Below are 24,028 nucleotides of genomic sequence, written 5' to 3'. Positions count from 1 at the left end.
TGAGCTGAGTGGTAGAGGTTCCGATACCCTTTTTTCACAAAAGAAAAAATTTTCTGGTGGGTTGGTTGGCAAGCCAAGGCGAGTTCGAGCAGGACCGATCTGGCTCATGAGCCAAAAATGGCGTTCGAGCTGGCTCTTTTACAATTCGTGTCGGCTCGAAAATCAAATCAATCCACACTGGATCAAATCAAATTTTATTGGATTGATCCACGATCTTATTTTGATCCGTTCAAAATATTTCGATCCGATTTCGAGTTGGCCCTGGATCGGCTCTAAATCGGATCGTTCACACCCCTAATATTGAGCAAGTTAATCGTATTTGATGTGATCTATAAGCCTTATGCATAGTATATATCCACCTTATAAAAATAAATACATGTTGTTTTCATTTTATGCAAGTCTTAAAAATAAATACATGTTATTTTAATTATAAATACCAATCTTGATTTAAAAAATTACTTGACAGAGCAAGCTAAATCTATGATTACTAAGGCTCGTATTAGTTTAAATGACCAATGTACATCCAAACTGGCACACTTGCCTAACGACGTCTCATGAGATATGCTCGTTATCTAAGGACAAAGAAGGGTTGGCCAAGATGAACTTGAGATTAACTCTCTTAACTGAGTTCATCAATAAAGTCGCGTGTCAGGTAGAGGAGGAAGTCACCTAATCAAGTAAAAGGCTTCTATGTGCCAATACCAGGCGCACTGATATTGCAACTAGAAAAAAAAAACCATCCATTAGACTCACAAACTCACACTAACCAACTGACTTGTCAGGTCGAGCCTGCCCAGTAAGGCACCAATGATTGAAAATGACACTCGACTCACTTAGGAGACCCAAAGCTCCTCTACTAAAGGCTAGATTGAGCCCAACTTAATATCAAAAATTACATGCCCCTTGTATGTATATATGTTTATGTGTGAGTGTGTGTGTTACATGTACAGCTCATTTTGTAGTTATAATTTTTCTTATAGCACTTGAAACCCTAGATTCCCCCTATAAATAGAGAATCTCAAAAAAATCCAAGAGTCTACTTCTGCATTCTATATGCTTCAGCCAAGATAGTGTACTTTTTTATTTTCATTTATTCTTTCTTACACCTTCTCATTTTCTTTATACCAATACGATTCTAGCATAACCTACAAATTAGAAGTGTCAAAAATTGACCAACACATCAACTCGACCAGAACCCAACTCGAAAAACCATGGTTCGGGTTGACCAGAATCATTTTTAACCAGAATGGTTGTTATTCCTTCTGTTAAACGAGTTATACACCAACTCGACCAGAACCCAACTCGAAAAACTATGGTTCGGGTTGACCAGAATAATTTTCGAGTCAGGACTGGGCTAAAAATTCAAAACCCATTTAAATTTTTGGGTTGGGTTCAAATTGACTCGCCAACCCTAGATTGACTAGAAATAGACCCACCAACCCGGAAATGACCCTAATTGACTCGAAATTGAATCATTTTTAACCAAAATGGTTGTTATTCCTTCTGTTAAACGAGTTATACAAATCAGGCTTGGGTTGGCATTTTGAAGGCAGTTCAGGTTCGGGTTCGGATTTTTAACCCGTATAATATTTTGGTCAAGTTCGAGTCGATCATTTTCGGGTAAGACCCAAACCCAACTCGCTGACCCGTATTGACACCCTTACCACAAATAGATAAGAATCCAACAATTACCATGAGCATTATTCCATTTTTCTTATATTGAACCCTGCATTAGAGTCTTTTGACCCACTAAACATTCTAGCTCATTAAATATTATTATAACCATTATATTAGATAAAAAAATGAACAAATTGGGTCATAGTAAAGTGAACTAAGTTTAATCTTAATCTTAATGGTTTTAATGTACATATTTCAGTGTATCGTAGAAGAAGGTTGTAAATGATGAAAATTACAAACTTCTTTACAACCTTCTTGATAATTATCTATAAAGTTTCTTAGAAGTTCTATAGTTTATTTGATAAATTTAATTGCGCACACTTTTATATAAATGGTTGAGTTAGATCTATTGACCATTATAAAAATAATAGTCTGTATTTTGTGATGATCAAAGAAAACTGATGTTTCGCTCACTTCAGCCTAATTTGTAGTCTATAAAGCCAAAATGGGTGTTGAGAGAAAATACATTTAACGCTTGACGGGGAAATCAATGTCTGACATAATATATGATATGTTGTCATACAACAGAATACAACAAAATGGAACAGATATTCTAAAGAAAAATACTTCTAGGGCAGAACAAGGTGGTCATTCCAATAATATAAATGTTCTACTTGCCAAGTTCAGAAACAGATGGAGGGAGGAACATTGTTTCCTTGTTGATGCTCTAGCGTTTTCTGTATATGACTGGAAAGCAAGCTTCACAAAATTAACATGATGACATGATGGACCTTTCTGAGCTTAGCATGTGCTACCCCTAAGGCCATAATCATAATTTCAATGAAGCTTTTGAAGGCCAGTCTTTCTAATCAAATTAAAAATCAATAAAAAAACAATCTTCAAAACAAGATGAAACCTTTCATTAAGTATATGCAGCAGCAGAATGTCACCTTATTGTGCTCAACGAAAGCTTTCATAAGAGACTTGTAAGCCTGCAAGTGCACATAATTAAACAGTAAGCAATATATTAGAATGAAATAAGAGGCTAGAAATTAAATATTTCACTCACTCCATCGAAGGATCTGCAGATCTGCAGCAACAATCCCACTAAAGAATGGCTGGTTAGAGTCATTTTCCCTGGTGGATAGAAACCATTTCGACATGCTACTATAGTCACTAACTTCCCGTTGCAAAATCTCACCTGTTCATTGTCACAAATACAGAAATGAAGGAAAAAAACTCATCAAACAATCATTGTAAGAGCAATAATTTCGGCATGAAACCCACATCGATCTGGAAGAAATCCTCTGGTCTCTTATCCTCCACAAATGGCCGCACCGACCTCCTGATGTCTGCAACCAAGTAGAAAACCCCAGTTCCAGAATCCACTTGTTATCTCATTCCACCAAAAGTTCACCCTTCTACATGCCTACCCGGTCTCAAATATTGAAGCTCGAAAAATATCGATGACAGAAAAGAGAGAAAGAGAGAAATTGAGAAACTAACATTGGAGCGGTGGCGTGAGGTGGGAGAAGGAGAAGAAGTCGTAGAACTGGCCAAGCTTGGGCGGTGGGTAGATAGCAACTTCTTCCTTCTGATTCGGTCCGGTATCACCGACGGCAGGCGAGAGGGAACCGGATTTATTGCCTCCTCGTTGGGGCTTCAGAACGGAGTCTGAAGTTTCAGCAGAGGAGGAGTCGCGCTCATTCGATATGCCGCAGCTAGATCGTGCTCCGGCTGTCGGCGAATTTGATCCGGGGGATGTACAGGCTCCGGCATTCTTCGCCGGAGGATTTCTGAACACGGTGGTGCAGGCGATGATATCAAGTAAGCGCCGGATATGGGCAACGGCCAGCTCCTCCGTGTACTCCTCTGGTGAAGTTGGGGGATTTTAAATTTGAAGTTTAAACCATCAAAACTTTTTTTTTTTCATATAAAATATTGAAAAATACTTGGCATTATAAATTTCAAACTAAATCTTCAAAAATAAAATATAGTGGAGCCACATTAAAGTCCCTCCCTAAGAAAAATATTTATATTATAAAAATTATATTAACATGTTAGATATAGGGATGCAAACTAATTAAAACAATTAAGAAATTAAAAATAAAAGGATTAAGTAAAATAAAAGAAATTTAATTTATACTCTTGCTAGAATTATAGTTATTGTAGCAAACAAAAAAAGTTCAAATTGGAATTCAATTTAGTTCTATTTGACTTAACTGTTGTCTAAACAAATTCAAAACACTAAGATTAGTAGTCTTATAAGTAAAGAACATTACATTCTAAGTCTTCTCGATATCATCATTGATACTTCACACAATCTATGCAAGTCATTTTAATATATTTATTGAGAGTTTAATATGTCAACCATAAATTCTGAAGTTCAAAGTCTTGCATGTGCAGTGTGTGTTTGAGATTAGATTGCCTCAAATTTCTCAAAACAAAAAAAATAAATAAATAATAAAAACTTCTTTATGCCCTTATTCAATAGTCTTGTCCTCCTCATAGTTTGCTAGTTTATAATATTAAAACAAATTGGGGCAAATACATGGCCATGAAACCACCCTTTTCATTTGTTGGGAGATGAAGAGGTCTGTAACATGAATGTCTGAATCCTATGAAATTAGAGTTCAGAGTTTCTTACTCCATATAATTATAGGGTGAAAGCTAACCCATAGTTATAGCCTCTTTTTGAAAGTATAACAATATATCCTTAAACTAGTCGAGAGCTTCCATATCATCTCCTCCTATTATGATGACAACCTCTCTGCTTTCATCTTTCTTAGCAAACGCTTGCATTGTTGTCTCATTTATCGACACGTTCATTCAAAATTTCTGATTGAACAAGCAAAATCTAGTCTTGTTGTATTTCATGTTTGCCTTCTACCTCCTTTAGTGAGAGTTTCATTGACTACCCTACTCGCATAATTATTTTCTTCCTTATACTCTCTAGTGCCTTGGTGTTGATCAAGCTTTGGAGGAAGGAACTCTCAATGAAATAGCTAATGATATTTAAAATCACATTTAGAGTTGTAGTATACATCAACATCACCTTCAATAGTCAACAAGGAAGCTTGAGAGTCTTAAATAGCATAAGATTTTGAAGCTCAAATTTTAATAAAAGGGTTTCGATGATCTTTTTTAAAATGTACCGGCTCATGGGTATTTTGGGAAGGAGAAAGCATATGGAATGAAAAATGGTGTGTCATCATAATGAATCCATCCTAGAAAGTCATGAATATAGAATGTTTGTTAAGTATTAAGTTTCTTTTATATTTATTTACTAACGATATCTTTCTCGATATATGCTTGTCTGGTATTGGGATTTCCTCATCGCGTTCAAATATTTTCTCTGCCTATCTTCTAATCTTATTGCTAATTTCTCTACTCCATATTGGAAACTCCATTCAAAGCCATTATAGCTCGTTCCATCATATAAATTATCAGAAAATCTACTAAGCATGCTCCCATATATAACAAGCAATAATCTTTAAATACAAAAAATGGAAATACTGCTCAATAGCTCATAAACTAATGGAGCATCCCTGACGCTACAATATTTACTCCATTATTCCTTGTAACTTCACCTCCATGATGGTGGGAACATTGTATTTTCTGAGGATTTGTAATTTAAGTACCATTGGTGGTTGTTGGAGTTTCAACTTGTCTCCATGTATGTTCTTCATTTTCTACTCTGCTACCTTTATCTCTCAGTGGATTCCATAGTATTTTAGGTGTAGATATGTAATACATAAGAATTGAGAGGGGTGTATGCAAATGCCCCAAATTTAAAATAGATGTTTATTCACCAATTGTTAATTCTTCATATTATATTATTTTAGTTAAAAATTATATTTAGGGTTTATTACTTCGCGTGTATTTGATTATTTTAACTTGAAATTTCAGATATCATGTGCTTAGTGGTAGTAATATAGGTTAATTAAGCTCAAATAATAATCTTTATAGATGTTCCATTTTTTAATATGTTTAACCTTATTATTTATAATATATTGTATTATTAAAATAAAGATATTTCTTACAAGATTTAAGATAATTAATACTTTCAAGCCAAAGTTGCCAGGAAGAAGAGGGCTCTCCACATTACTGTCGGATGGTGCTAACCGCGGGATCCACGGGAGTTCATTTAATGAACGGTTAAGATTCGAGTTGAATTACCTTCAATGATGGTGATGTGGCAGGGCTTCAGGGAGACGATGTCGACGGAGTCCTTGAGCCGCGGTCCCCGCACCTGGAAATAAATTATATCATGTGCTCAGTGCTAAGTAGTAAGGGCATGACGAAAGCTTAATAATTAATATTCCCGAACGGGACTTGGCGGTAATCTTACCTCGTGAGAGAGGGAGTAACAAGTTAAATGACAGCAGTCCACGTGTACGGCCAGAAGTTTTCGAACATCGAGAATCCTGTCCGTAGATATCCCCTTCAAATAAACATTTAACACTACTTAGCACGAGGCCATAAATTATTATTATTTATTTTATTTTGGAGAAATAATAGATGATATCATTATAAGATTCATGATTTATATAATAATATTTTAAAAAATTATCAAGATTTAAAATAATTTAAATAAGTGTAATTAAATTTATTAAGATTTTTAATAAAATTAATGAAAGTGGATTTCAAAATAACTATATTTATTTTGATAATTAGCATGTATATCATATCCATTTTTGAATAAATTTAATACTTGTGTATTATATTTTAATTATATATTCTCATATTTTCTTAAAAAAAAAACTTGATATCTTGCCATAATTCATATGATTTCTATTTCATCAATATTTCTATACAAATTCATTATGAAGGTGAGCTATAGGTGTAAACTAATCATGGGCAAACCAAGTTAAAGTTTAGGACTAGCAATTACATATATGGCATTAGAAAAATTTTTACATAATTTAATTTTTTAATAAAATTTTTTATATAGTTTGGACAATCTAAAAATTAAGACATTTACATAGAGGCCACTCAATTCTTTTGTTTTTACATATCCAAGATATGAATTTTATTTACTATGTATATATCAAAAATATCAGAACTAATTCAAAAGAAAATGAAAGACCAAGAGAAAATAGTCCAATGGAACGACCAAACATCTCATCTGGAGGCACAACCTCCGGGGGTCCGCCCTTAGAGGGCCCCCACTGGAGAACCCACCTGTCCTTGCAACCAAGTTAGCAACTAGTAGACAGAGGGACAAGGCGAGTCTCGACACGCTCACACCGGTGCATCCGCACAGGCAAACAGACTATGGGAAAAACGGATGCGGGTACCTGTCTAGCCACTCGCGGGGGGGCATTCACTCAATCAAAGAAGTGGTAGCTCCACCCAAACTGAGGGTCCATCGTCTAGACTCTTAACAGACCCGATCAACCACTTAGCCTCTTTTGAGTCATCGGTAGGTCTACTTCAGGTTGACGATCACATATTATGTCGTCTCTTCTTACCCACCCTAAAGAAGTCAGCCCTCCGGTGGTTCAACGATCTGTCGCCCCAAACCATTCCGAGTTACTACGAGTTCAAGAGAATCTTCATTTCGCACTTCTCAAACGTGCAGAAACCAATGAAGTACAAAGATACTTTGCTCGACATCAAATAAGGAGAAAATAAGAAATTTCGAGTCTACATCACCCGTTTTCGGAATGATATGTTAGAAGTGAGAAACTGAAGCCCAAAATAGTCGAAACAACTTGAAACAAGAGGTCTAAAGTAAGTGATTCAGGTATGATTTAAACTTGTTTAAACCTGACACTTTTGCTGAAGTGCTAAAAATGGCGAATGAGCACACCCCCCTCCCCCCTCCCAAAAAATAAAAGAAGGATAAAGGTGGGAACAGACAGTATTTCGCCGATCACCAGAATAGTAACCCTCAATCCCGAGATCTGCAGAGAAATAATTGGGGGCACTGTGACCCGAAGCAGCATTCTGACCAACAGCCGACCTATGTGCGATCGCATAATTATCGAGAAATGAATGGCTTGACACCACTCAATGTGTCAATGGCTAAAATAGTTCAAGCCATCCAAAACAATGACTATTTCAAACCGACACCGATGTTGAAGGCGCCTCCAGCTTCGCAGGACCCGGAGATGCACTGTTGGTACCTCCGCTACCCCGACCACGACACAAAGGAGTGTCGTCACCTCCAAAATCTGATCAAGGAGCTCATCCACGTCGGGAAGCTCAAAGAGTTCATAGCGTTCGACGCAAATACGTTGTGGCGAGGCAAAGCTCCAATTGGAGACAGGCCGATTTACGACACCAACCTGCCCGTTATTCGAATTCTTCGGAGAAAGGAAGGAGGCGTTGAGCCTTATAACCCTCACCATCTTTTGGGGAGAGCCCGGGAAGCAGTGCAACAATACAAAGGATTTTCTCATGGTGGAATCCCCACCGAACTACAATGTTATCTTTCATCGACCACTCTCAAATAGCTATAGGGTTGTAGCTCCTACCTACCATGCAATGATAAAGTTATCGGGCGACAGAGAAGTGATTACGGTTTGGAGAAACCAGTCTAGAAGTTGTTATTTGTGAGCAGTTTCAAACATCCACCATGAATCGTTCGACATTCATATCCAAAGGGAGGAGGGACTTGACGATGTATGTTCTGTCATCCCACATATGTGTAATCATTTACCCATTATCTTTTAAGAAGCAGATCTCCCGTCGAAGGGGAGTCTCTACAATGAGGCAATCGTCATCACAACATTGTTCAACAACTATGATAGTATCCTCTTTGATATTAGGAGCTTGGTTAACACATTGTTCAAGACGGTGTTTTATAAGATTGACTTGAAGACAGGCCGATTTACGACACCAACCTGCCCGTTATTCGAATTCTTCGGAGAAAGGACGGAGGCGGTGTCCCCACCGAACTACAATGTTATCTTTCATCGACCACTCTCAAATAGCTATAGGGTTGTAGCTCCTACCTACCATGCAATGATAAAGTTATCGGGCGACAGAGAAGTGATTACGGTTTGGAGAAACCAGTCTAGAAGTTGTTATTTGTGAGCAGTTTCAAACATCCACCATGAATCGTTCGACATTCATATCCAAAGGGAGGAGGGACTTGAAACCAGTGAAACCATACTTCAGGTGTCAGTGTCTGACACAGAACCTAGTAAGGTTTTTCTGATAAGTGAATGCTTTGACGCATCATTCAAGAACCAACTGGAACACACGCTTCGGGAGCACCGGAAAGTGTTCGCTTGGACCGCAGTGAAAATGTCTGACGTTTTGATTTACGCAACGTGCCACCTACTGAACATCAACCCCCACTCAGTCGATCCAGTAGAAGATCTGGTGACTTTAAGAACTTTGGTAGAACCCATTGCAGAGGAGGTGCAGAAGTTGCTAGACGTCGGCTATATCCATGAAGTCCAGTAACCAACATGGCTCTCTAACATCATTAAAGTTAAGAAAGCCAACAACAAGTGGTGGATGTGCGTCGACTTCACCAACCTCAATGTCGCTTGCCCGAAAGATACCTAACCCCTGCTGAAAATTGACACCTTGGTGGACACAGCGGTCGGCTGTTCACTCATGAGTTTCCTTGACGCCTACTCTGGTTATCACCAAATAAATATGCACCCAGTTGACAGCGGCGAGCGCCTCACATCTCCAACCTGCATAACGATCATTGTGGTAGGGGCAGACTCCACAACATGCTTTGACAACCCGTTGTTATGGTGTTCCTCCTACCTGGCCAATTCATCCATAAATCTTTCCATGGAGGAGACAGTCTTGAAGGCCTCCTCTCCCTTTGACGTCGAGACACTCCCACTTTGTTGCGGCAGCAACTGCGGGAGGGTCGTGACATCCACTCCTCCCCAGCTCCTCACAGCTCGCCTCAGTCGAAAGGCCCGCAGGCCCACAACAGCTCGAACCAGACTTCGAGGCCCCTCGACAAGGCCTCTTCAGCGACCAACCTTTCGCATCGTCAGATGAGTCGACTATATCAACCAGGTCAGATTTAGGTCTCACCCATTTTTCCTTCGTCACCACCTTCTTCTTCTTTACAGAAGAGGGAATCTGAAATCCTGCCCTCGTGAGCCTCTCAGGATCCATGACTACTCGGTTCAATTTGTCAGTCATAATGCACCTATGTTGTGAAAAGAGAAATTAATGACAAATGATAGAAGACTCGATTCATATTTATTTATAGAACACATGGGGCACCAAATCTCAAAGAGAAGTCATGTGTTCAATCAAGTCAAAAATTTATTATTAACGATTGTTTAATAGCTTTTCATGTCCTCACTGTAGTTGTCGCTATCAAGAAGCAGGAAAACTCAAGGAACTAATATGTATATGTCATAAATAAAAGCACAAGTCTTAAAGAGAACGAACGACCGAGAGGAAAGGATCTCCTTTCGAAGTAAGCAATCAACTAACGATCCAAGGTCGAGTTGCATCTCCAAAACGTGGGATAAGTTAAAACTTCGGAGAAGGTCCCCCGCTCGGTAGCGGCAATACCGGCCGAAGGTGAGGCGTGAATCATCCCAGCAACAAGTCTCGTCGGATATCCCGCGTGGGTTGCAACAAGATCCGTTTAAGACTTTGTCATATTAGGAGATTTGACCGAGACAACGAACCAACCAGGTAGGCGAGACACGACCCCTATAAGTCTCGAGCCAAACGTAAAATGAGTCACAGCTTACTAAGAAAAAAACTAGTTGAACACATTCGACCAATCAATCCTGCATCTGGACTGAACAATCACCTCGCAAACCGGTCGCTCTGGTTGACCGTGTCAAAAGACACCGAGCAAGATCGACATGGGCCAATTACCTCAATCAACCAATGCGTCCTCCATAAGACAAAGGAAACTTGGTCGGTCGCCTCAATTGGTCGACTTCAAGTCAGTTGATCATATAATTACCGTCAACGTTGAAATTCAAATTATAATACAAATATAATATAAAATCTATACAATTAATTAGAGCCTTAATTATATTAAAAATGGTTTCCATAATTGTTTTTTTATTTCTGTAATTATACAAAACACACTTATATAAGTATGAGACAAAAAATACGAATAAAGGACTTTTTCCCTGATTCTCCCTACAAAATCTCGAGCTTATTCTACTCTCTCTTCATTCTCTCCTTCACTCGTCACTCACTCTAGGAGTGTGATCCACAAAGGAGAAACTAAGATTCAACATATTATATACAAATAAAAAACAGAACTATTTAAACTTTAAAAAAATACATATTTTGTAAAGAAATGAGAATTGAGCGATATGTATGTAAATCTTTTTTGTTTTTTTTTTTTACTAAAAAAAATATATATATATACATTTAATAATCACTCTTAATAAAACTAGTTTCACAGCAGCATTACTATATGGTAAAATATAGGCAAATTCTCATTGAAAATTAGCAAAAACAGAAAAAAAAAACTGAACTATCTATTTACAAAGGAAAAAAATCAAATAAAAATATTGAAGTTTAAAATTTAATCTTAATAAATTTAAAAATTATTAGATTACCATTTAGAACATAAGACAAGAATCTAATTTAATAAAATTTACCTCAGAACATTCAAAGATAGCATTTTTTTTCCTTTGCTGATGATCTCAATCAAATAGTAATCCAATTTTCATAAAAAATTTTTGTATCAAAATGTAGATAAAAATCAATAATTTGTTTAGAAATTTGTATTAAATATGCAAAATTTATATCACATAAATGTTCAGCAAATTTAATTTTGTTGTCCAAGTAATCAAAAATTAAATTTTCTATAATTTCATCACCTCTAATGCTTGCGGGCAGGCGCAGAGAACTCTACAACTCGGTGGAAAACAGAGATGGAGAGAAAAGGAGGTGGTAAGTACCTTGAGCGTCAGGTGAGAGAAGTCCGGAGTCTGGACGGTAATGTCGACGACCGTCGGCAGAACTGCGCATTAATCACAAAACAGAGAAAATGAGAGAAGAGATTCGGAACAGAGCGAAACAGACAACCGTAAGAAACGATAAAGAATAAAAAAGGAGAGACCTTTCTCTTCTTTCTTCTTCTTCTCCCCCTTAGACCGATGGGGCTTGGCCTTTCCAGCCTTAGGAGCCATGAAAAATTGCTTCTTTCGCTTTATTTTTTGGCGTTCGGTTGATGGAGATGGGAATGGAGGAGATGAGGGGAGTGAGAAGTTCACTTGCGAGAAGGGAAGGGGATGGGAAGAGGGAGTATAAGGGAGAGGAGGTGAGGAGAGATAAGAGAAGAGGATAGGAGATAAGATTTTCTGGGGTCTTCTGGGCTTTAGCTGTTTGGAATAGAGAGAGAGAGAGGGGCGTGGGGGAGTGTGGGGGAGAAAATGAGGGGGAGAAATTGTGGCCTCTCCGTGTGGAGAAGAGTGATAATGAGGGGGAGAAAATGAGGGGGAGAAATTGTGGCCTCTCGTTTTATGGTTGTGCGATTTCAGCTTATCACTAAAATCCCTTTAGGGAAGGAAGTAATGCACAAGGGCGTTTGAAAAATGTTACTGGAGTATGGGTTATTTGATTAAACTCATCAAATAATTACACGGATTACATAAATATAACATTTACAATGACATTAAAATCAGAGTTGTTTTCTTAAGATAAGTACATAAAAAATGTGTCGGTGCGAATCTCGAGGCGATCCAACGATTCAGCTGAGTGGAAGCATGATAGAGGAGGGTCTACCGATAGATGAACAAGAAGCTCACTTATTAGATCAGATGTAGCCATCCAAGCCAAAATCGAAAAAGAAAAGTGTTAGGAGAATGACAACAAGAATAATATGAGTCTTAACCAATAGGGCTAGAGCAAAATAGATAAACATATGAACTAAGCATTACAAGAATGTCAAGCGAAGACATCAATCTAACGTCGGTCTAGTTCCTCAATATCACCATTCAGATATCATATATATATGAATAAATAATAAATATTAATTATCAGGATCATGAAAATCAGATAAATATGAATAAATAATAAATAGTAATTACTGAGATCCGGTTCTATCCCGAACAAGTAAACCTATACATATATAAAGGTATTTAAACTCTTTGAATGAAGTGGAGCTCAATTTCTCAGCAGACTCCCTAAAATGCTTAGAGGTAGAGTGGAGAAGTTCGAGTTGTGATCTTCTGAAGACAAAATAAGAAAATAGAGTTTGTAGATTAGAGCACCGCACCTCTAAAGTTGGCATGATCATCTATTTATAAATTTGAGATATGCTTACTTCTAGTTACAAATCTTTCTCAAATTTGATTCAATTTTTACATCTTAACAGGATTAGTTATGAGGCTGTTAACAACACTACTCAAATTAAAGCTACAAAGTTTGGATTGTTAATTTGTTGTGAAGATACCTGAATCTTGCTTTAGATAAGCTTTTGGTTAGGATATTTGCCACTTGATTCTGAGTTGTTATGTGGTTTATTGTGATACCTTCATTTGTAATATAATCTTTGATGAAGTGAAAATCAATCTCAATATATTTCATTATAACATATAAATCGGATTTGCTATTATTGTTGTAGTATATCTGTTATTACAATAGATTGAAGTTGCTCCTATATGTTAAACTTCCATTTTCTCTAATAGTCTCCTCAGGCAAATGGTTTATGCTACCACAACTTCTTTCTAAATTTTTTATGAAATGGGACCCCGAGTAACTGCAATAGCTTATGGAAGATCTCTTGTCTGTTTGATTGGTAGCCCAACTTGAATCAGAATATTTTTGTCGTTACAAATTTTCTTTTGCGATGATTCTTTGCATACACCCCATGATTTTTTTTATCTGTTAAAAATGTTTCTTTGTCGGTTTTTCTATGTGTTGACATAATTGATTTACTGAATATGTTATGCCTAGTCCTGTACTTGTAGAATATTGAAGTGCTCTAACTATCCTTCTTTAAAGAGTAATCTTCACAAGTTTCTTTTAATTGTAGTTGTTTGTAAGTTTTCATAGATAGAGGAGTATGAATGTCTTACTCTTTTATTCATGAATTTTAAATAAGCTTGATGATATATTGTTCTTGATACAATAGTAGACATGCCTTTGTTCTGTGAACTTGAATAAATAAAAATGCTAGTACATTTTTAAATACAATAGTAGACATGCATTTATTCTGTGAACTTGAATAAATAAAAATGCTAGTACATTTTTTAGGTATTTCATCTAAATTTATTGATGCAAACTCTTAAGTAGAGATTTTATATATTGCCATTTCCAATGATTAGAATGACATCAACATATATTGATAAAAAAGTTTGTTTGTTTCCAAGCCCATGGAGAAATAAAGAAGAATCTATTATACATTGTTATAATCCAGTCTATTTGAGATAATTTGAGAATAATGAAAATTGTCATCTCGGGGCTTGCTTTAGACCTTATATAGCATTTCTTATTTTGCATACATGCACTGTGTAATCAACACGTTATATATCATTTCATATAGACTATATCAACTAAATGACCATGTAGAAAAACATTGGAAGCATGTAGTTGTTGTATTTTCCAACTGCGGTGGTGTGTAATTGTAAGTAAAGCTCTTATAGCTGTAATTTTTGCTACAAGGCTGAAAGTTTTATTTTAATTTAGGCAACTTTTTATATTAAACTCATGTGCAACAAGTCTTGTTTTGTATTTAGATACAGAACCATCCAAACTATAATTTTTTTCTGAAAGTTCATTTACACCCAAGTATTATTTAATTTTTTGGTGGTAGAACAAGTTTTTTATATGGGTTGTATTCGTCTTTTGTTTGGCTTTTAACAAATGACCAATTAAATTTTCAAGACAGAGAATTTTAAACGAGGCTTCAATTTTATTGTTAAGTTGGATCAACATATCTCTCTCTCTCTGACACACAAAAACACACACATTTTAAGATTGACCATTACTTAAAACTTTAAGGAAATAAAAGAAAGACTATAGCAAGGGATGGATGGAAAAAAGTGAGGGAGAGAGAGAGAGAGAGAGTTAAAAATAAGAGTTCGATGAGAAATGGATGGAAAAAGAGAGGGAGAGAGAGAGAGAGTTAAAAATAAGAGTTCGATGAGAGAGAGGACTTGCTACAACGTAATAAGGTAACCACACATTTACTGTGCATGAGCTTACTATTGATTGAAAAAAAAAAGATTAAGTCTAACAACACATCTTTTTGTGAGATTTGTTTTTACCTGAGATATTTAACGAAGATTGAAAGAAATGATGACAATGCATTAAATTCATGAGATTAAATAATTATTAGGTAATTCATAAATATGATTATTTGAGTGTGGTATATATAAATATGAGAGCATTAAAGTGTTATGCCTATAAATCTCTAAAAATTGAGCTCAAAATCACCCTTATTAGAGCGAGAGAGTTTCAAGCTAACACGGAGCAAGCCATTAGGCCGCAATTACTAGGTGTAAATGGGTCAGGTCAACTTGAGAGCAAGCTGGAAATTGATTTGATAAATGGCACCAAAGTTAATGAATCATAAAGTCTAGCTTGAGCCTGACTTCACTTTTTAAGTTCTTAAGTAGGTCCTTGAGAAAAATCTTACAGTATCAAGTATATTCCTTTAGAAATTCAATTAAGTATTTATGGCCATTATATTATTATTATTTCCATTCAAATATATTTTTTTATTAATTTTCTACAACAGCTATTTTGTATTTTTATTATTTTTTATTAATAAATAAGCCGGCCGGAGAGTTATTCCAACTTATAAAATTCAACTTTAACTCTAAAAAATTAATGAAGCTAAGATTATAATTTATAAGTGGGCCCTTTGATCTCTGCTCCTCACAGTTGGGATCGTTCGTCACTGGTTTCTCTTTCTCCCCTCGATGGAAGCCCTCGCGAGCTCGAGCTTTGCCACCAGGCTTGCAGAGCCATTACCATCGCACCGGTCCCATTTTCTATCTCTCTGCAAATTGCCTTCTCTCCGGTTGGGAATCTCGAGAAACCATCCAATTTTTGTCTTGACACTCTCCAGTCGCCGTTGTCGCTGCCGCGCGCTCATCAATGACGTTTCTGACGGCGGGGAGGGCGCAGAAGCAGCGCCTGGGAATGGTTCTAGTTTCCCGCTATTCGAGGTTTTCTTTGATATATCTGCTATCTGGGTTTTCATGGTTGATTTGTGCTTTTGTGATTTTTCTTTTTGGTTCCTTGATTTAGATAGATGGCGCGCTCTTGTTTGTTATTCTCTATGACAGAACTCTGTGCATTATAGCGGCGAGTTATGGTTTGGCGGGGGATTAGGGTTGGTGTGGGGATTATGTGTCTGTCTGCAAACCCATTGGAATTTGCTACGAAGAAAGTCAGGTTTTGGAAATGAAGTGCATGCGGCAGATTCTCATCTATTTATTCCAAAGAACTGGTAGTTACCAGAAGGCTAGGCCTAATTGACAATTTAGACTCCAGGATTTATGCGCAGTGCGATCTGAGCTAGGATTTCCAGTATTGTTAGAACAAGGGGACTGATTGGTGGGACTAAATTCTGACATCTCGAGTGAAAAAGTTTGTATTGGAGTTGAAGTTCGTATAAGGTAATATTTAGGCGGCTTGAGTGCAACCACATCAATCAGGGAGGAGATTCTGATGTTCTTCCAAAACTTTTATGAAACCAGTAAGGGTGCTCTTAATTTCTTGTATAAACAAGAACACAGTTATAAATATAGGTGATATAGTCAATAGATATATATTTTGTTAGTACTATAAAAGTAAATTTACAATATAAAATTAATCAATAAATTCAGCGCAATTAAGTGAATAAAAAAAAAGAGATTGAAATAGCTTGGTAGTGATGCGTGGTGATGACACTATCCTTAGAGTAGATAAAATATTGCTTATCAAACTTTGGATTCTAGATGGAAGTATATTTTAGAGTTCACCTTCGAGCATGAAATAATATGGACTTGCCTTCTGAAGCAGACACACAACAGCTGAGCTATATCGACAACTTTCTGATAGCTAAACAAAAAGATTAATCAAAGTATGGTTTGTAAATCCAAAAAATAATTTTGATATACTTGAAATGATGAAAGGCTTCACTTTTTCCCAAAGTCCATTGGAAGCTAGAATTAAGAATTCACACTCAGTTTAATGTTGAGAACCCTAGTCTCAGATTTTGGTGTAACCCATTGCTTGGGATGGCAATCTCTGGCCATATTCATTGTGTAGTATTAAAACAAGTTTTCGTATAATACTTGTAACTCACTAAGTTAATAAAATTTTAGCATATATTCTCAACTAAATTTCTACAGGTAGTTTTTTTCTTTAGTGCTGTTTAGATTTGTATATTCGGAAAAATGCCGACGTAAGTAGAAAATGCTCGGCTGTCTCATTTGGCCAGCCACCCTAGTTGACTGATTGACCACAATGCCGCATGGATCCCAACAACGAAAATGTGACAATGAAGATCAGTAACTATCAGGAATACAATGACTTATAACTCTCAGGAGCATAATGATTTGTAATTCCCAGGGGGATAATGACTTGTAACTTCTAGGAACTCGATGACTTGTAGTTCTTCAGGGCAATGATGTAATTTCTTAGATCTCTCTATGTTTTATAAATATAAAGATCTTTTTCATGTAGGGGGGCATTTGACCTCTCTAGCCATTGAGACATCTCTCTCCCATTCTTTTGTAATCCCATTTTTGATGAAATAAAATGGGTTTGAGAGCCCGGAAAACACCCCCACTTTGCTTTACTGACGGCAATCACTATGACATTCATTATGTTCCTCGCTTTTTTTCTCTCCCTAGGTCCCTAGCTCTATATCTTGTGCATGGTCGACCTGACAATTCTGGATTCAACTTTGGTGCGGTGAGTGTGGACTGTGCCGTCAACAAGAAGATAAACAACACCGAAGAAAATCAATTCATAGAGGCACTCAAAGCAAAGAGCTTGTAAGGGGAACTCACGCAACAACAAGTTCACTCCATTTATTCCTCGTTGTTGGAGATCTTTAAGGAACTTTGCCTCTCTGCATAGATTTACAAAAGTCTCTTTCACTTTTTCTAATCGATTCAATGGAGATCGAGACTATGGTTTATCTCCCAGGTAAATAGCTAATAGGGGATTTACTTAGGAGGCACCACCTGCTAATGTCACATCTAAGAAACTTAACAATTGGTCGACACGCAAACCAATGTCATCTACAATGGCGACGACTACAAGGTCCCTACTCCGCTCAGCGACAGTTCTCTGGTGAGGGCCGGCGATGAGCTCCGACTTTCTTCTCCCAAAGAAGAGAAGTTTATCTTCATCGAGCCGCTATGACTATGCCTATTAAATGGCGAAATGGGAGAACATTATATATTAAGGGATTGCCGATCGCACCGTTCTCTCAATTTGTCATCTAAGGTATATCCACACCACGATGAGCCCCCTCCCCACTCTTATCTTCACATTTGGAACAAGGTATTCCCATGGGGACCATATTGTCTCTTCAAGCAGAAGCTTTAAAACTAGCTTCCGCTTGGTTCCATCATTGATGAAGCTGAAGAACTCCATTACTTCGCAGTTTTATCATCAAAATCTCTTACTCCATTTGTTAATAGATCCAAACTTAGAGGATGATCTTCTGATTTGTAATTTTGATCTTGCATCGGGATCCTTCCAGATTTTTCGAGCTGAGAAACCTCTTCGATTGACACAAAATCATCGAGTTTAGATCCTTTTTGGATTGTTACTGAACTATTATCAGAAACATTGTTTGCAGCAAGCCAACCTCCGGTTGGCAACTACCTTCGATCGACCGATATTTCGGTCGCCTTCGGCTGATCACCTGCCTTTGAATAGTTGTATGTCTCCGAACAACCATCTTGAAATCAGGAAAGATTTGCATATCTACCACTCTTTTCTTATATATTTATCGCTCAATTTGTTTATGCTTCTAGCAAGCCAACCTCTGACCGATTGCTGCTCCGACCACCTTGGACCAATCACCTACCACTAACTGGTTGTATATCTCTGGCTGACCATATTAAAATCAGGGAAGATTCATATATATACCACCCTATTCTTATAGTTTTCTTCATTTTTCTAGTAAGCCATCCGCCAGCCGAAAACTACCTCCGGTTGATTGCTAATCTAGTCGCCCCCGACCGACCACGTACATCCGACCAATCTCTTGCGATTGACTGTATGTTTGCGACAGACATCACAAATCAGGACGATTAAAGCATCCGAGCAATTGAAATATTAAAGAGACTGAAAACTTCAGAGATCGAAATAGACAACAACGTAATTCCATATTTTTTCTGAAACATCTATATATAAATCTCTAATTATGTTTATTTAGGTTTGTTAGAGACTCAAGAAACTCAAAAAGTTTATAGGTGGCTGCATTTAAGTCGACACTCAGGAAATTTAAACTGACAAAGCGAATCAACGACTCACCTTCGGGGCGAACAAATCAACGACTTTTCTCCGAGGCAAGCAAATGAAAAAGTCCCCTCTGAGGCGAGCAAATGAAAGACTCTCCTTTGGGGATGTGCATATCGACTCCCCTCCGGGCAAGCAAATTAAAGACTCTCTTCCGAAGCGAGCAAATGAAAGACTCCCTTTTGGGGATGAGCAAATCAACGACTCCCCTCCGGGGCGAGCAAATCATATACTTCTCTCCAGGGAAAGCAAATCAAAAACTCCCCTCCAAGGTGAGCAACTCAACTACTCTCTTCTAGGGCGAGCAAATTAAAGATTCCTTGTTGGGACAAGCAAATCAAAGACTCCCCTTAGAAGCAAGTAAATCAACGACTCTCATTCGGAGCAAGCACATTAATGATTCCCCTCAAAGACGAATAAATGAAAGGTTCCCCTTCGGGGGCGAGCAAATTAACGACTTCCCTCTGGAGCGAGCAAATTAAAGACTTCTGTCTAGGGCGAGCAAATGGAAGTTTCCCATTCGGGGCGAGTAAATCAAAACTCCCCTATGGAGAGCAAATCAAAGCTCCCCTCCTCCGGGGAAAACAAATTAAAGACCCCCTCCGAGTTGAGCAAATCAACCAATACCAACATTCATCACTGAGCAAATATTGTAAACAAATGAATCGATATAACAAATGTGAAAAATAACTGAAACTCATAGTCTACTTGCATGTGTGTGAAGACTATAAAACATTTTAATGCGTTTTTTCTTAAAAACAATAGGTACAAAGTAATACTATTAACCAAGCGACAAATGAGCCATTAAGACCAACCAAAGGTCACTTCAACCAGCTGAAGGTCAGATGGCCGACCGACAACGCAAATAAAAAATTAACTTGAAAAAGAACACTTCGGGACTGGAGAAAATAAGACGCTAAGAGATACCGAAATCAAGGGAGTATAAATATTAAATTTGTATTTTTGACATTTAAAGTCTCACATTCTTATTGGAGCTTCACTTCTAAGTAGTAAGAGACTTGTGGGCATTTATGTATGTTCGAAAAAATGCTGACTGTAGTAGAAAATAGTCAGCCGTCTCATTCGGCTGGTCACTTCAGCCGACCAACTCGCCACAATGTTGGATTGACACAAAAACAAAAATATGTCAATGAAAACCGCAACTCCCAAGAGTATAATGACTTGTTACTACCAAGAGTATGATGACTTGTAACTCCTAGGAGCGTAATGATTTGTAAGTCCTAGGGGGATAATGACTTGTAACTCCCATGGGCATAATGATTTATAACTCTCAGGGGCAATGATGTTATTTTCTAGATCCCCCTATAATCTATAAATAAGAGGATCTTTTTCATGTAAAAGAGGAGGGGAGGAAGCCATTTGGCCTCCCTAGCCATTGAAACATCACTCTCCCTTTTCTTTGTAGTAACATTTCTGATGAAATAAAATACGTCCGAGAGCTCCGGGAACACCCCCACTTTACCTTGTTGAGGGCAGTCACTGTGTCAGTCATTCTCTCTCTCACTCTTTTTCTCTTCCTCGATCCCTACGCTCTATGCCTTCGATATGGTCAACATGACGAATCTGGATTCAACATTGGAAGACATTTGACCTCTCTAGCCTTTGATGCATCACTCTCCCCTTTCTTTGTAATCACATTTTTGATGAAATAATATGGTTCCGAGAGCACGCGGAACACCCTCATTTTGCTTTGGTGGGGGTAGTCGCTGCGTTACTCCTCTAGCTCGCTCTTTTCCTCTCCCTTGGTTCTTACGCTCATTGCCTTGGGCATGTTCGACATGACAAATCTTGATTCAACAAAATTTAAAATATTCCCGGGCCTACAAATATAAAGTAGAAAATAATGGAATGAATTCATGCCTCAAACCTAACCATAATAACAGTTTTGAAGGGCTTATCACATTAAAATCTCTCTTAAGAAAGTGAGTTTGGGAAGAAATCATTCTTAAAATCAGACAAAGAAGGTTCTATTTTTTAGAGTCGACAACTCCTAGGGGAAAAACTTGCAAAGTAATAACCATTACCGTGTTGAATGCTTGTGAATCTTGAGAGCACTCATCTACAATTTCAACCAAATAAAATAGAGGTATAGATCCCTGAGAAGAGGTGAGCCTTCATGTGATGTGGACAAAGAAGACGAAAAGAAGTTCCGGCGCACAAGATTGCGTACTTGTCCGTAAGGTCGGTGAAAGGGCAGTGGTGGATGTCATGAAGGTCGGAGGCAGTGAAGAGGGCTTGTGATGAGCTGGATTTGACCTGGAACTGCAAATTTCTCTTGCTGGAGGACACGAAGGCTAAAGGACGCGGAGGAGCTACAATGACTAGTGGTGTGAAAGATTGTGAAGGCGAATGTCGGGATGAGTTTTGCAGCCTGCTTATTCCAAGCTGTTGTGTATTTGGAATTTACTCGAATCAAGTGGGTTTTAAAGTCATGAAGAAAGGCTTCGTCTAGGTATTCAAAATTCAGCAAAACAATATAATTCATTCGACATGCATCCTGCCCAACAGGAAAAAAAGAGAATTGCTTGTAAAAGGAATACAATACTCCTAGTTTTTTTCCCAACTAAACAGCCCCTTAATGTTTGCATTTCTTTCATGATCATTTTTTTTCTTAGGCATTAAAATTTCACAGCGAAGCATTGAAATTTTATCATATTATCAACGAGTGTCATTATGTTTTATTGTAGTCAATTTATTTCGTATTCATTATCTTTATAATTGGCCTTATCCAAACTTTGTGCAACTAGTTTTATGAATTTTAACTTTTCATTTGTTCTTGTTGATTGTTGATTGTTGATTGTTGATTGTTGATTGTTGATTGCTGTTTGATGTTTTAAAGTACTTCTATCCATGCCTTAGTTTACATAGTTTTCTTTTTAAATTTCCGTCTTTAATTTTCTAACCATCTAACTCATTGTTGGTTTACTTTTTCAAATGCTTTTGTACATGCCCAAATGCCCTACATCATATTAAAATTACTAATTCATAATATACTAATATATAACACTAATTTTGTTCACATGCGAAATCACTTTTATATTACTGGTTTATTATTGAAGAACTTCATATCATAAGAGCATATGCGTATGGTTATCTCTATGAAGTTATTTAACTTGCCCTGACATCTGTTATGAAGTGTCATATTTTCTTTTTTTCTTTCTTTTAATTTTTCCTTACGTATATTCTTTACCCAACATTTGTATAACTCGCTAAGAGCAGACATTTTCAGCAGAACTTCTGAATTTTTGAGAGGAAGGCTAAAAAGTGTGGCATTACTAACTATCCAGCACATGATTATATATTTTTAAAAAAATTTTGGTTTGTAGTTTGAGTTATTATCTTGTGGCTTGTCCGCTCCAATTAATTCTGCAGTAATTAATGAGCTGACTGCTGGTCATCCTGCTTGCTTGTACTAAGCAGTTGAAGTTTTTTTTTTTTTTTTTTTTTTTTTGAGGTTGGTAGCGACCACACAGTTGCAGCTGGAAAGGAAGGGATTATACCACCTCTTGGCGCAAATGGCCCAACTGGATCTAAGGCTGGGCTGTTCAGGACACCAATTTCAGGTGGTGTGCACAGTGCAACATCTGCTCATGACTTGCCTCCACCAGCCTTAGCTGTTCGTAACCTGATGGAACAGGTAAGCTACATTGTAAATTTTAAACATATATGGATGGCTAATATTATCAGTCAAAGGTGTCTCGTTTTTATTATGCACCATAATTGGTTGTTGTCCTGCTTTTAAGGAGCTTTTCTGTTTGTTTTCTTGAATTTTTATCTTAATTCACTTCATATAAATAAATAGGCCAGATTTGCTCATCTATGTACTGTCATGTCGCGGATGCATCATCGTCGCGCAGGGTATCCATTTGGTTCTTTAGTTGATTTTGCAGCTGATTCAGCAGGCCGTAAGTTTTCTATTTTTTTCAATGCGCAAAACTGAGTTTTTCTTGAATGTACATAATGCTGTTATTCATTTATTCAGATCCGATATTTTCACTGTCACCATTGGCCATCCACACAAGGAACTTATTGGCGGATTCAAGATGCACACTTGTTGTGCAAGTATGCCCTAAGAATTAGCTATTTTATTGCAAAATAGCATTCTGTGTCATTTCGTGTCATCAAGACTAGTTATCATGTTTTATTTTACAGATTCCCGGGTGGAGTGGATTATCAAATGCTCGTGTGACAATATTTGGTGATGTTTTCCCACTTCCTGTGGACAAACAGGTTATCATCATACTAATGGATTTCTATCTTCTTTTATTTTGAAAGTATATACATCTTGATGTTATGAAGAATTTTGTTTGATGCTTAGCTAGTTTTATTTGATGAACAAATAATTTCTTTTGAACGTCTTGTTTGAACTATTTTTTGATCTATAATCCAACTTCTAACAAATGCTAGATTGATGATAAAACCACATGATCTTATTTTTCCACCATTTGCTATATTTTTCGTTGGAAAAATTGTATAGAAGTCTCTATGGTCATGCTCATATCTGAAGGACAATCTCAAAGATTTTCAGCATCTTTATAAACGAGGGCTCCTCAAAACTTTTCTGATTCTTAAACTTTAGTAAATTAACCTTTTAGTCAAGGCTTTGACATCCGTTTGTCCTTCACGCTCCAACCATTTTATGCATTTTGAAGTTACCATTATGCAGATCCAGTTACGCTTAGTGAAGAGGAAATAATATTATTCTGGGTATGATTTTTTTGCCTCTCACTCTTTGCGACGAGGCACTAAACAAATCTAGCGCAGTACCTTACAGGCAATTCTAGAGTAGAGCATGACCACCACAGCAAATGCTCGTAAATTCAAACAAAGCCTGAGCAATAAACCTCACCTGAATGCTCACCTTGTCTCTCGGCCCTTAATAATGGCTTGTAAGCTCTTGTTCTTTTGGTAGAATTGTGGCCTCTAATTTCTTTGTTTGAACTTTCAATATGAAAATCCAATTAAGATACATGCATATGATTTGACACCATGCTTTATATTAGGA

General features: G+C 37.2%; 2 protein-coding genes across 2 annotated transcripts in view; one reads left to right on the top strand and one right to left on the bottom strand.

Moving 5' to 3' along the window:
- Positions 1-11,952, bottom strand: part of LOC110026111 (protein TSS) — a 51,422-nt gene extending 39,470 nt beyond the window's left edge. The window contains exons 1-8 of the mRNA XM_020726908.1: positions 11,648-11,952; positions 11,487-11,548; positions 5,969-6,061; positions 5,797-5,869; positions 3,124-3,489; positions 2,905-2,969; positions 2,687-2,818; positions 2,568-2,609 (exon numbers count right to left, since the gene is read on the bottom strand). Coding sequence (XP_020582567.1) covers positions 2,568-2,609; positions 2,687-2,818; positions 2,905-2,969; positions 3,124-3,489; positions 5,797-5,869; positions 5,969-6,061; positions 11,487-11,548; positions 11,648-11,717 — 903 coding nt within the window. The 5' untranslated portion in view covers positions 11,718-11,952. The remainder of the gene's footprint in view (positions 1-2,567; positions 2,610-2,686; positions 2,819-2,904; positions 2,970-3,123; positions 3,490-5,796; positions 5,870-5,968; positions 6,062-11,486; positions 11,549-11,647) is intronic.
- A 3,435-nt stretch (positions 11,953-15,387) lies between these two features.
- The window catches only part of LOC110026116, a 48,919-nt gene continuing 40,278 nt past the window's right edge, over positions 15,388-24,028 (top strand). Inside the window, exons 1-5 of the mRNA XM_020726918.1 lie at positions 15,388-15,704; positions 22,478-22,660; positions 22,826-22,928; positions 23,006-23,085; positions 23,176-23,253. Coding sequence (XP_020582577.1) covers positions 15,456-15,704; positions 22,478-22,660; positions 22,826-22,928; positions 23,006-23,085; positions 23,176-23,253 — 693 coding nt within the window. The 5' untranslated portion in view covers positions 15,388-15,455. The remainder of the gene's footprint in view (positions 15,705-22,477; positions 22,661-22,825; positions 22,929-23,005; positions 23,086-23,175; positions 23,254-24,028) is intronic.

This window comes from Phalaenopsis equestris, unplaced genomic scaffold (assembly GCF_001263595.1).
Source record: "Phalaenopsis equestris unplaced genomic scaffold, ASM126359v1 Scaffold000352, whole genome shotgun sequence".
NCBI classification, from domain to species: Eukaryota; Viridiplantae; Streptophyta; class Magnoliopsida; order Asparagales; family Orchidaceae; genus Phalaenopsis; species Phalaenopsis equestris.
This window is presented reverse-complemented; position numbering and strand designations above follow the sequence as displayed.